This window comes from Pithys albifrons, chromosome Z (genome assembly GCF_047495875.1).
Source record: "Pithys albifrons albifrons isolate INPA30051 chromosome Z, PitAlb_v1, whole genome shotgun sequence".
Lineage (NCBI taxonomy): Eukaryota > Metazoa > Chordata > Aves > Passeriformes > Thamnophilidae > Pithys > Pithys albifrons.
The window spans coordinates 31,656,808-31,669,376 of NC_092497.1; the positions used below are offsets into that span (position 1 = coordinate 31,656,808).

General features: G+C 46.9%; 1 protein-coding gene across 1 annotated transcript in view; it reads right to left on the minus strand.

Annotated features, from left to right (window-relative positions):
- The window catches only part of MCTP1 (multiple C2 and transmembrane domain containing 1), a 215,008-nt gene that overhangs the window by 23,631 nt on the left and 178,808 nt on the right, over window positions 1–12,569 (minus strand). The window contains 1 exon segment of the mRNA XM_071581543.1: window positions 4,008–4,022. Within this exon segment, the coding sequence (XP_071437644.1) occupies window positions 4,008–4,022 (15 nt within the window).

Sequence of the window (12,569 nt, forward strand, 5' to 3'; positions counted from 1 at the left end):
GAAGGTCTTAAGGAGATTCTCCCTCATACCTTCCTGTAAATCCGCGTCAGATTCTAAAGCACTGACTAAGCGATTAATAAAGGTCTCATAAGTCTCTCGCTCACCCTGACGCACATTCGCCCAATTTGGCCCCTTTTTCTCTGTTGGGATACGCAACAACGCCTTATGAGCTGCCTCTGCAGACGCTCTATGGAACTCAGCAGGAAACTGGAGCTGTCTGGGAGTCGCTGCATACGGGCCTTGCCCCATTAGCATATCGAGCTGTAACCCATGCAATGCATGCCCCTGTGGGACTGGTGTATTCACAACCTTTCTGCATTCCTCCTCCCATAACCTTTCCCACTGCACATATTGAGATGGTGTGCATAGCAATTTTGCCAAGGCCATGCAGTCATTTGGACACAAAAGCTCTGCGCTAAAGACATACCCCAGCATTTGCTTTACCGGTTCACTATGCAGCTGGTATTGAGTAACCGTAGCTCGTAGCTGCTGTAACAACTTCCATTCATAAGGCTTGTGAGTTCCTACGGCCTGGCCCTGCGGGTTGGTAGTTTGCAGTACGGGAAACCCACAATGAGACCCCAAAGCCCCTACCGCCGCCCAATCACCCTCCAGCAAGGCATCCCGTATTATCCCGGACCAATTCCCCCCATTCCTAGGACGCAGTAGTAACCCCCCACCCGACTCTATCATTACGTCATTCCCGAAGTCAAGAGCCCTCAGATTATCCGTGATGCTGGCGGGGGAAGGGGGTGGTGGAGCCCACGGCGGCAGCGGATAGCGCGGAGCGGAGGGGATCTGAGAGCCCCGATCTCGGCGCTTGCGGGCGATGTCATCATCGGAATCAGAGCCGCTGGAGCCGCTGGGGCCGCTGGGCGGGAGCGGGGTCGACCTCGGCGTTTTCGGACGGCAGCCAGCGTCCCTAGCATCGGCAGTTGACGTAGCGGAATTTGAGGCTTCGGCAGCTGCGCCTGCCTCTTGCACCTCACCAGCGTTCTGAAGGACTGGTACTTCCACACCAGGGACTAGAGGAACCGTCTTGAAAAGTCCAGACTGGCCATGCCGGTCCTCATTGTCATCTAGCATATGTTGAGCTGCTATAGCCACTTTTTTCTCAGCCTGGTACTGCTTAAGGTGGCTCATAACTTCTCGCCAGGCTGGTCCTAGTTCTTTCGCCTCTTTCCCTCCATCTATTACTTTTTCACGGAGCTTATTACCTACTTGTTCCCATTCCAACACATCAAAAAGTTGCGATGACAGATTAAAGAGTCCTGCTTTCTTAGCCCACGCGAGCAAACATAACAGCTTTTTCGTGGACACAGCAACGCCTCGCACAGCGAGAAACTCTAAGAACAATTGCTGGGCTGCATCCTTCTCCATTTTTCACTCGTTTACAGCCCTTCACGTCCGGGGTGTCGACAAAACCTTTGGCGTGTTCAACCTGTCCTCCCACTACTTACTCTTGCGAGGGGCACTCACATAGCCAGACGAGCTGGATCCTGCGGGCAACGTCCTACACGTCCAGGTACCGGATTCTGCGGGACAGGGTCCACACGTCTGAATTCTTCAGATTCCGCGGACTAAAATTGCACGTCTGGTCCAGCCAGATTTTGCGAAACGCTAGCAAACTGTTTTCGGGCGCCAGTTGTAACAGAGGGAGGCGGGTTTGTGACCTGCTGAGACGACTTCACAGAAGTTACTGCAACAGGCAACTTTATTCATCCGCTCACAAAACTCTTATACACTTCAAAAGCTGAATCCCTCCACAGCTCTGCCACCTTGGCACTGATAATTGGTTAACAATGCTGTTTACATGACAATGCCCGCTCTAATTGGCCGATTACACACATCTGTTGAGAGGGTGGCAGGAGCTGCTGACCTCATTAACTAGTCCTTGAAGCTACAACACGCTAAGTACAGAAACAAGTTCAATACACAACTCACACTTTAGATCTAAGAGCATATAAAATCCCAACAAGTACATGCTTGCTTAATTAAAGGAATCCTTTGTCAGCTCCAACAGTGTCTCCACAGCACACACATCCAGTCCCTTCAAATTTACTGTTACTGTGCTGGTTTAAAGGTGAACCAGCAAGGGAAATGAACTCACCATGAGAGAGATTATAAGTAACACCTAAAATTCAATAATAATATACAATAACAACACTGACACACAAGGGAAATTGCTTTCAACTCATAAAACCCCAGCAGTATAACCCAGTGTCCTGGGGCACAAACCCAAGGGGGTTTGTTTGCCCTTGTGCTGAGACCCCTGTGGTTCCCCCAAGTCCAGAGCAAAAGGAAAAGAAAAACCTGTTGGTGCAGGCGAGGGCTGTGGTCTGGGCGAGAGCGGGGATCTCCTCCTGTCAAGGTCCTGCTGCTGCTCTGGATCCGACAAGAGGTTCCTGAGGTCTTCCTACCCACCACTTATGTACCCTCAGGGAGCACTCAGTCCCTCCCCCTGGGCGGGGACTCACACAATGGGTGATTAACTCTGGGAGCCAGGGGGTGTTGAGCTGTTGATGGCCCATTAGCAGCTCCGCCCCTCTCAGGCTGGGTGTGAAGTGATAATGGCTCCCTGGGCAGCTGCTGCTAATGGCCCATTGACCTTGGGGAATGAATAGAGGGGTAGAATACACAGCTTTGATCACCCCCACACAGGGTTAGCTGGTCCCTCCTGCTGAACTAGGACATTATCCACCCCTTATTCTACTCCATCTAGTCATTCCCAAATTAATCCCCTTTTTACCTATACATATATATACACATATATACAATGAAACATTACAAACTCTTCTCGCTCAAAATTAGGTCCCCTTGTGGTACACAACGTGTTTCTCCATCTTTTTGCATTACCCACCAAGTGCAACCAGGTCCTTGAGCAAAGACAATCCCTCGGATGGGTTTGCCTTTGTTTGAGGTGGGACTCACCCAAACAGTCTTTCCTAACATACCTCTCATATGGACCACAGGGACTTTATCTCCATCTACGGTATTCAAGAGTTCTGATTGGGCAGGGCCAGCTCGATTGATGGAGCCCCTGGTGTTGACCAACCAGGTGGCCTTTGCCAAATGCAGCTCCCAGTGTTTGAAAGTTCCCCCACCCAACGCCTTCAAGGTTGTTTTCAGCAGTCCATTACATCGCTCAACTTTCCCGGCAGCTGGAGCATGGTAGGGGATATGATACACCCACTCAATGCCGTGCTCTCTGGCCCAGGTGTCTATGAGGCTGTTCTTGAAGTGGGTGCCGTTGTCAGACTCTATTCTTTCTGGTGTGCCGTGTCTCCACAGGACTTGTTTCTCAAGGCCCAGGATGGTATTCCGGGCAGTGGCGTGAGATACGGGGTATGTCTCCAGCCATCCAGTGGTTGCCTCTACCATGGTCAGCACGTAGTGCTTGCCTTGGCGTGTTTGGGGACGTGTTATGTAGTCAACTTGCCAGGCCTCCCCATACCTGTATTTCGACCACCATCCACCATACCATAGAGGCTTCACCCGCTTGGCCTGCTTGATGGCAGCACATGTGTCACAGTCATGGATAACCTGTGAGACACTGTCCATGGTTAGATCCACCCCTCGGTCACGAGCCCATCTGTATGTCGCATCTCTGCCCTGATGACCAGAGGCATCATGGGCCCATCGGGCTAGAAACAATTCACCTTTATGCTGCCAATCCAGATCTACCTGAGAGACTTCAATCCTGGCAGCTCGATCCACCTGCTCGTTGTTACGATGCTCCTCATTAGCCCGGCTCTTGGGTACATGAGCATCTACGTGACGGACCTTCACACTCAGCTTCTCTACCCGGGCAGCGATGTCCTGCCACATCTCAGCCGCCCAGATGGGTTTCCCTTTGCGCTGCCAGCCGGCCTTTCTCCAACACTCCAGCCATCCCCACAGAGCATTGGCCACCATCCACGAGTCAGTGTAAAGGTAGAGTCTTGGCCACTTCTCTCGTTCAGCGATATCCAAAGCCAGCTGAACAGCTTTCAGCTCTGCAACCTGACTTGATCCACCTTGTCCTTCAGTCACTTCTGCAACTCGATGTGTAGGACTCCATACAGCTGCTTTCCATTTCCGGCTTGTCCCTACAATGCGGCAAGAGCCATCTGTGAAGAGAGCATATCGCTTCTCCTCTTCTGGTAGCTGGTTATATGGTGGGGCCTCCTCAGCTCGTGTCACCTGCTCCTCTTCTTCTTCAGAGGACAATCTGAAACTCTCACCTTCCGGCCAGTTAGTGATGATTTCCAAAATCCCAGGGCGATTAGGATTCCCTATCCGGGTTCGCTGCGTGATCAGAGCGATCCACTTACTCCATGTGGCGTCAGCGGCATGATGGGTAGAAGGAGCTTTTCCTTTGAACATCCAGCCCAACACTGGTAGTCGGGGTGCCAGGATGAGCTGTGCCTCAGTGCCAATCACTTCTGAGGCAGCTCGAACTCCTTCATAAGCTGCCAGGATCTCCTTCTCAGTTGGGGTGTAGCTGGCCTCAGATCCTTTGTATCCCCGACTCCAGAATCCCAGCAGTCGTCCTCAAGTCTCCTCAGGTACTTTCTGCCAGAGGCTCCAGGATGAGCCATTCTCCCCGGCTGCAGTGTAGAGCACATTCTTCACATCCTGTCCTGTCCTGACTGGCCCAAGGGCTACTGCATGGGTAATCTCCTGTTTAATCTGCTCAAAGGCTTGTTGTTGTTCAGGGCCCCACTGGAAATCATTTTTCTTCCATGTCACAAGGTAGAGAGGGCTTACAATCTGACTGTACTCAGGGATATGCATCCTCCAAAAGCCCACAGCACCTAGGAAAGCCCGAGTTTCCTTCTTGCTGGTCGGTGGGGACATAGCTGCTATTTTGTTGATCACCTCTGTTGGAATCTGGCGACGCCTGTCTTGCCACTTCACTCCTAGGAACTGAATTTCCTGAGCAGGTCCCTTGACCTTACTTCATTTAATGGCAAAACCAGCTCTTAGGAGAATCTGGATTATCTTCTTTCCTTTCTCAAAAACCTCCCCTGCTGTGTTCCCCCATACAATGATGTCATCGATGCACTGTAGATGTTCTGGAGCCTCACCCTTTTCCAATGCAGTCTGGATCAGTCCATGGCAAATGGTGGGACTGTGTTTCCACCCCTGGGGCAGTCGATTCCAGGTGTACTGCACCCCCTTCCAGGTGAAAGCAAACTGCGGCCTGCACTCTGCTGCCAACGGAATGGAGAAAAAGGCATTGGCAATGTCGATGGTGGCATACCACTTGGCTGCCTTGGACTCCAGCTCATACTGAAGCTCCAGCATGTCCGGCACAGCGGCACTCAGGGGGGTGTGACCTCATTGAGACCACGGTAATCCACCGTCAGCCTCCACTCTCCACTGGACTTTCGTACTGGCCATATGGGGCTATTAAAGGGTGAGTGAGTCTTGCTGACCACCCCTTGGCTCTCCAGCTCACGAATCATCTTGTGTATGGGGGTCACAGAGTCTCGGTCAGTGCGGTATTGCCGACGGTGCACTGTGGCTGTGGCCAGCGGTACCAATTGTTCTTCAACTTTCAGCAGTCCCACAGCAGAAAGGTCCTCTGAGAGGCCAGGCAAGGTGCTCAGCTGTCTGATTTCCTCTGTCTCCACAGCAGCTATGCCAAAGGCCCAACGCAGTCCCTTTGGGTCTTTGAAATATCCATTCCTCAGGTAGTCTATGCCAAGGATACATGGGGCTTCTGGACCAGTCACAATGGGGTGTCTATGCCATTCCTTCCCAGTCAAGCTGACTTCAGCTTCCAGTACAGTCAGCTGTTGGGATCCCCCTGTCACGCCAGAAATAGAGATGGATTCTGCCCCAACGTATCCTGATGGCATCAACGTGCATTGTGCACCAGTGTCCACTAAAGCTTTGTATTTCTGTGGGTCTGATGAGCCAGGCCACCGAATCCACACAGTCCAATAAACCCGATTGTCCCTCTCCTCTACCTGGCTAGAGGCAGGGCCCCCCTAGTTCTGGTCATGGTATTCACTGCGCTCTCCCTGTGAATATGACCGGGAGGTTCCTTCAAGAGGATCGGGCATAACATCATCATTCCTATACTGTCTGGAGCCTTGCCCACGAGAGACCGGAGCAGCCTTCAACCTTGAAGAATTCCCTGTGTTAGTTGTGCCTCTTTGCAATTCACGTACCCGAGCTGCTAAGGAAGAGGTGGGTTTCCCATCCCACTTCCTCATATCTTCTCCATGCTCATGGAGGCAAAAACCACAGATTGCCGCGTGGAGTGTACCCTTTCTCCTTAGCTGGAAGACGCCTGCTTCTGATGGCCGAGACTCTCGTTTGTTTTGGAGAGATATGGAAGAGTCCTTCCTTAATCTTCTCTTCCAGTTCAGCCAGTTTTGTTTCCACAGCTGAGACGTGGGCTCGTAATGGAGCAGTGACAGTGTCTTCATAAATCCTGAGTTTGCTGACCAGTGCACCCACCTTGTCTTCTCCCTCTCTCCATTGCAATGTTGCAAGGTAGCGAGAATACATTTCTGGCCCCAGTCGTGCAAATTTTAACCACATCTGGGATGTGCACTGGACACCATCTGGACTTTTAGGGAATCTCTCATCCTCTGAAAAGATTATCTCCAGTACGGCTAATTCCCTTAAGCACCGGATACCTTGTTCCATCGTATTCCACTGTCCCTGCTGTACGTGGAGGTCCTCCTTACAAAGATATCTCTCCCTCACGCTTGACAACAGTCGCCGCCAGAGGCTGAGAGTTTCCTGTCTCTTTCCAATGCCCTGATCAATGACAACATCTCGAGAAAGGGATCCCAGCCGCCTTGCCTCACTCCCATCTAGAATTGTATCATTGGCTGCAGCATCCCAGATTCGAAGTAGCCAGGTCAAGATGGACTCATTTGCCTGTTGTGTGAACTCTCTCCGGAGCTCATGCAGCTCTCCCAGGGATAGGGAGCGGGTGATTATTTCTGGCTCCATTTCTTCTGCTTGAGATGAAGGTCCTGACTCTTCCTCGTCATGCGCTATACGAACTGATTTGGTCTTTGATTTTCTTTTCTGGACAGGGGCAACTGCTATCAGTTTCTGTTGTCCTTCTGGCTCCTCCATGGTTTGTGTGGACATGGTGCTGGTTGATTTGTTTCCCTTTCTCTCTGGCTCAGCTGTGGTTTGTGTGGGCATGGTGCTGGTTGATGTGTCTCTTCTCTCTGACTCAGCCATGGTTTGGGCGGACATGGTGCTGGTTGATGTATCTCTCTTCCTCTCTGGCTCAGCTGTGGTTTGGGTGGACATGGTGCCTGTGGATTTGCTCCTTTTCTCCTCCTCCTGATGATGCTGTACCACACCAAGCAGTGTGCGGTAGGCAGTGGCCAGGGCCCAGCAGGTTGCTGTGAGCTGCACATCTCTGGGACTACCAGAGCATCTTCCTTTCACATAGCTTAGCATTTTGGCAGGGTCCTGCAGTTGTTCTGGGGTGAATTTCCAGATCATTTGAGGAGAGAAGGTCTCCAAATACTGGCCCATATCTTCCCACTTCCCGTGCCACTCAACATCATCCGCTCCCAGGGCAGGCCTCCAGCAAGTCTCCTTAGAAAGCCCAGTTCTGACCCTAAACATGGTGAATACAGTACAGAGGAGACAAAGCAACACTAACAGCACTAACAGTAGGATTATGCTGTCCCTAACATCAAAAGGAAGCTCAATATTTTCAATGATTGTTGTAGCAGAGGTGAAAAGGTGGAAGTAACCATCTCCGCCTGTTTTCCCCACAGTCTGGGTGCTATTTTTAATGAGACCCCAGAGGTAACAACCCAAACCAGGACAGGCAGACCAGACTGAATATACATTCACAATGAAATTCATTGCTTCTGATGTTATGACAACATAAACATAGTATATTAATAAAGCAATTTTGATCCTTCTCCCTGGTATTAAAGAGAGCATCAAAATAGGCAAATGGTTCCCCATGTGTTGAAGTATGAACAGGCCCAGATACACCATCCACATGAATACATCAAGCAACGTGGTAGTCAGGGAGTTTCTGTATCCAAATACACAAAATGAAATTGTAATTCTGACTTCTCTCTCGTGGCCCCACGTTGGGCGCCAAAAGATGTGCTGGTTTAAAGGTGAACCAGCAAGGGAAATGAACTCACCATGAGAGAGATTATAAGTCAGACCTAAAATTTAATAATAATATTACAATAACAACACTGACACACAAGGGAAATTGCTTTCAACTCATAAAACCCCAGCAGTATAACCCAGCGTCCTGGGGCACAAACCCAAGGGGGTTTGTTTGCCCTTGTGCTGAGACCCCTGTGGTTCCCCCAAGTCCAGAGCAAAAGGAAAAGAAAAACCTGTTGGTGCAGGTGAGGGCTGTGGTCTGGGCGAGAGCGGGGATCTCCTCCTGTCAAGGTCCTGCTGCTGCTCTGGATCCGACAAGAGGTTCCTGAGGTCTTCCTACCCACCACTTATGTACCCTCAGGGAGCACTCAGTCCCTCCCCCTGGGCGGGGACTCACACAATGGGTGATTAACTCTGGGAGCCAGGGGGTGTTGAGCTGTTGATGGCCCATTAGCAGCTCCGCCCCCCTCAGGCTGGGTGTGAAGTGATAATGGCTCCCTGGGCAGCTGCTGCTAATGGCCCATTGACCTTGGGGAATGAATAGAGGGGTAGAATACACAGCTTTGATCACCCACACACAGGGTTAGCTGGTCCCTCCTGCTGAACTAGGACAGTTACCTACATAAAAGTGCAACATTTTTAATAGAATTTAAAGAGATTTTTGAAGAATGCAAAGCTGGGAATAAATTCATAGTAGCTTACCTCCTTATAATCTTCAACAACAATATATGCCACATGCTGTATCAGCATTAGCACTGTGTTTCTTTACAGTAATTTTATACAAACTGTGCATCTAACTTTATACACATTCTTTGCTAGCTGCAGCTGCCACATATGTTTGTGTATTTTTCTATATGAAGTTTTTTCATCTGACACTATGAAATACATGCATACATTGAATTCATTCTGCAAATATTAATCATCATTCATCACACCATGAGCATGAAATGAAGCACTAAATCTAGTTTACAGAGCTATTAAATGACTTTCCAAAGATGGGCAGTGGCAGATTCAGACTTAAAAATCCCTCTCTCATGACACTGTGATCAATCACCCTAAGGGGAAAATTCTCTGTTAGTGTAATGCAAGAAAGCTGTACCTCCTTATAACCACAAAATATTGTGTCTCTTTAGATCTTTATCTATATATAAGTACGTATTAGGATATAATAGCCATAACAAAGGTCAACAAAGATCCACCTAGCCCAGTGTCCTATTATGAATGCACAAATTGTATACTATGTATTATAAAATATGCATAGAGAGGAAAAGAGAAAAAAAAAGTCATTGCTATGAAACAATAATTTGGCCTGTTTTACAGACTTGTTGCCAACTAGAATGGTAGTTTACTTTATGATATAGATGAAGCTACAAACAATTTTAGTGTACTTGTCATTTAAGACAACATATCAAAATTATAATTTCATAATCACTACCCCAGATACAGCTGCAAGGATATTCCCAAATCCATGCCCAAGAATTTAAGGGACTTTAACAAATTCAGATAAGAGAAGAACTGAAAAATATCTGTGTGTATCAGTTTCCTGTCTCTGAGTTAGATCAACCATCAAGAAGGTCACAGTTAGCCATGTTATAGGGGCCAGTGCAAAACACAAACAATGTACGGTTTGATGTAACATGCACAGCTAGTAGAGCACTGCGTATACATGGAAGTCAACTGCACAGTTCAAAGCATTTCCAGTTTCAGCTGCTCCTCCTTGTTTGAACTCTGTCCCAAAACACCTCTAGCAACAGTACTTTTGAGGGAAAGGAATGTCTACTTCTGTCTACTGCCTGCTCTGTCTTGGAGTTTAGAATCAAAGATAAAACTAGGAATATAAAGCAACTGTAGAAAGACAGCATGTCCAGAAGCATGAGGACAAAGCATGACCTGAGAAAGGAAGGCATTACTCTTTAAGTCCTTGAGGCCCAGAATAACAATTTTATCAGGAGGAGCCCGACTGACCGAATCTGATGCAGCCTCTGACCTGATGCCAGCCAGGCAAGTCTACTTGCTTTAACCACTATCCACAAGGAAATCTCTCCTGCTCTTTGTCAGCCATTTAGGCCAGGTCTGCTCCATCTCTCAAAGAAAGGGGATCAAAAACAGTGACAAGGGAGTTTTGTTCATAGGGAAATCTTGAGAGCATGTTGCTGAAATGAATGTCAAGTCCTGCTTAGCTCATTACACCATCTTACACACCACACCCCATTTGGAGATGTTTGAGAGGTCCTGTCTTCACTGATCTCTCTGACAGAAAAAGTAATTTCCAGTTTCCCATTCACCTGCATCACCTCCTTGATCCTCACCTGGTAACTTACTGTCATCTTCCCTGTCCTGTTCCAAGTCTTAGGGGAACTGAGCTGTAAACTGCAACACTGGGCTGAGTTCTTAAAGAAACCTCACTCTCAAACTTTTAATGCAGATGGTTTCAGGGACTCAGCTTACCAGGCAGATCTAGAAACACTCCACCAGCTCCACCAAGGAAATGGTGAACTAAGAAGCGAGGACAAAACCAAACAGTTAAGGGCTGCAGCAAGGTGGAAGCCCTCTTAAATCAGTTTTGTCACAGGTAAAAAACCCACTTAACTACATTATTATTAGACTAAAGTTGGTTCACATATTGCCTAACACTTGGAGCTGACTACACTCACTAAGTCTCTTGCTTTTCAACATCAATATTTCCCAGACACTTAAAGATCTCTTTTATGTACATCCAGAAATTTTGTGTCTTGACAGTGTTGAATAGCCGAAAGCCCATCTCACATTAGTGTTAAAGTCAGCAATAAGACAATCGGCTGAATTGAAAATCTGTAAAATTATTGCAAATGATGGCACAGAAATCACTTGCTTGACCATACCCATGCTAAATTATCTGCATAATAATACTTAAGACTCAGGTGGTTGTCTTCCACATCTAGTGACCTCACATTACTTTACAAGCTTCTATAGCTGGCAAAATTTGAACTTGTTCAAAGGACATAAAAAGTCCTTTGAAATTACTTGAAGTATCAGACTAAGTCCGGATTATCAGCTCCTCCACTCAGTTTTTAAATTCAAAAGTTTGTTCTAGGTTAGTCATATAATCAATTACATTGAGATTTGGAGCACTGAGTTGTTTGAAAAGGAAAACAGCATTCAGCTGTTGTAGCAAAATACAATGTAGTAAAAGTGTGCCAATGCCCAAGACTCATAAATAATTCTTTAAAGTACATGAACCATATATAGCTCATGCTTTCACTTGCCTTGAAATTCAAAAGGAAGAGTAGAAAGAAAAAAATACACATGAACATACAGAAAATACAGACACAGTAATACAATTCACTAAACCACCAAAACTAGTGTTTTCAGAGCTTCGTCACAAATTAAAACAATGTAAGTAGATTCTTCATATTTTTATGATATAAACAGCCTGGAGCTTTACAAAAATTGTATACTGAAGGGCAATCTACTTCTGTAGAACAAAGCAAGGCAGTTGAAGAGAGGTATGGTGGATCTGAACACAGATTTCACTTCAACATTACAGTAGAAAAAGAATCCACAGTGGAATTTTTTCTTCCTTGATTCTGCCTCATTTCTATTCAAATAAAGTGCACACGTGCTCCTCTGTTTTATAGGAACAGAGTACTTATTTGGATCTCTGTGTCAAGCATTGTACCTCAAGGAGGTATATGGATGGAGGGAGGCTATGGGGAAGGAGGGAAAGGAGAGAGAGAGGGTGGATAAAAAGAGGATATTAAGATAAAATGGAATGTTAGTCTTGTTTTAATAAAAGTTCTAAGGTAAAAATACATTGGCCTGAGAATATTCACTCTAAGTTATGCCTTCTGATACCTTGCTTGAAATCAAGTAGTATTAATCAGTGTCTGATTAACACTGGGGAAATCAGAAGGATCTAATGCAGCCAGTTAAATGTGACATGACCTTCTCTAATATCACTTGTCACAGATCTATATGCCACATACTGGTAGAACGTCTCAAAAGAAACTGTTTTTTAGTGCTGTCCCTTGAACATAATATGAATAGAGATGACATTTTAAAAAATACACATAGATGGCCTCAAATATGGCACATAAACTACTTTACGGACAAACAGTAAGCAGACGATATTTAAATGTTGCAAAGTAAAATCCTTCCCCTGAAAAACAGCCCTACTAAAAGCTTATAAATCAGAAGCAGTGTGTAGTCTAATTCCTATGTACTGCTGTTATTCCTGGTCCATTCTCACTTTCTTCAAGAAACTCAGGCCAAAAATACTGTATGACTCATAATCTCTAACAGATTGGAGGATCACTAGCTTTGTTACAGCAGATACCTTAGACCAGGTCACAAGAAGGAAGCATAACCACCACCACATTTGCCCACCAAAGAAACCTCAGTATCTATGGGGTAGACAGCAGTCTTCTCAGGAAGCTGACATTAGATAAAACCTGTGTTTATTCTAAAGGTCTACTGACTAACAAACA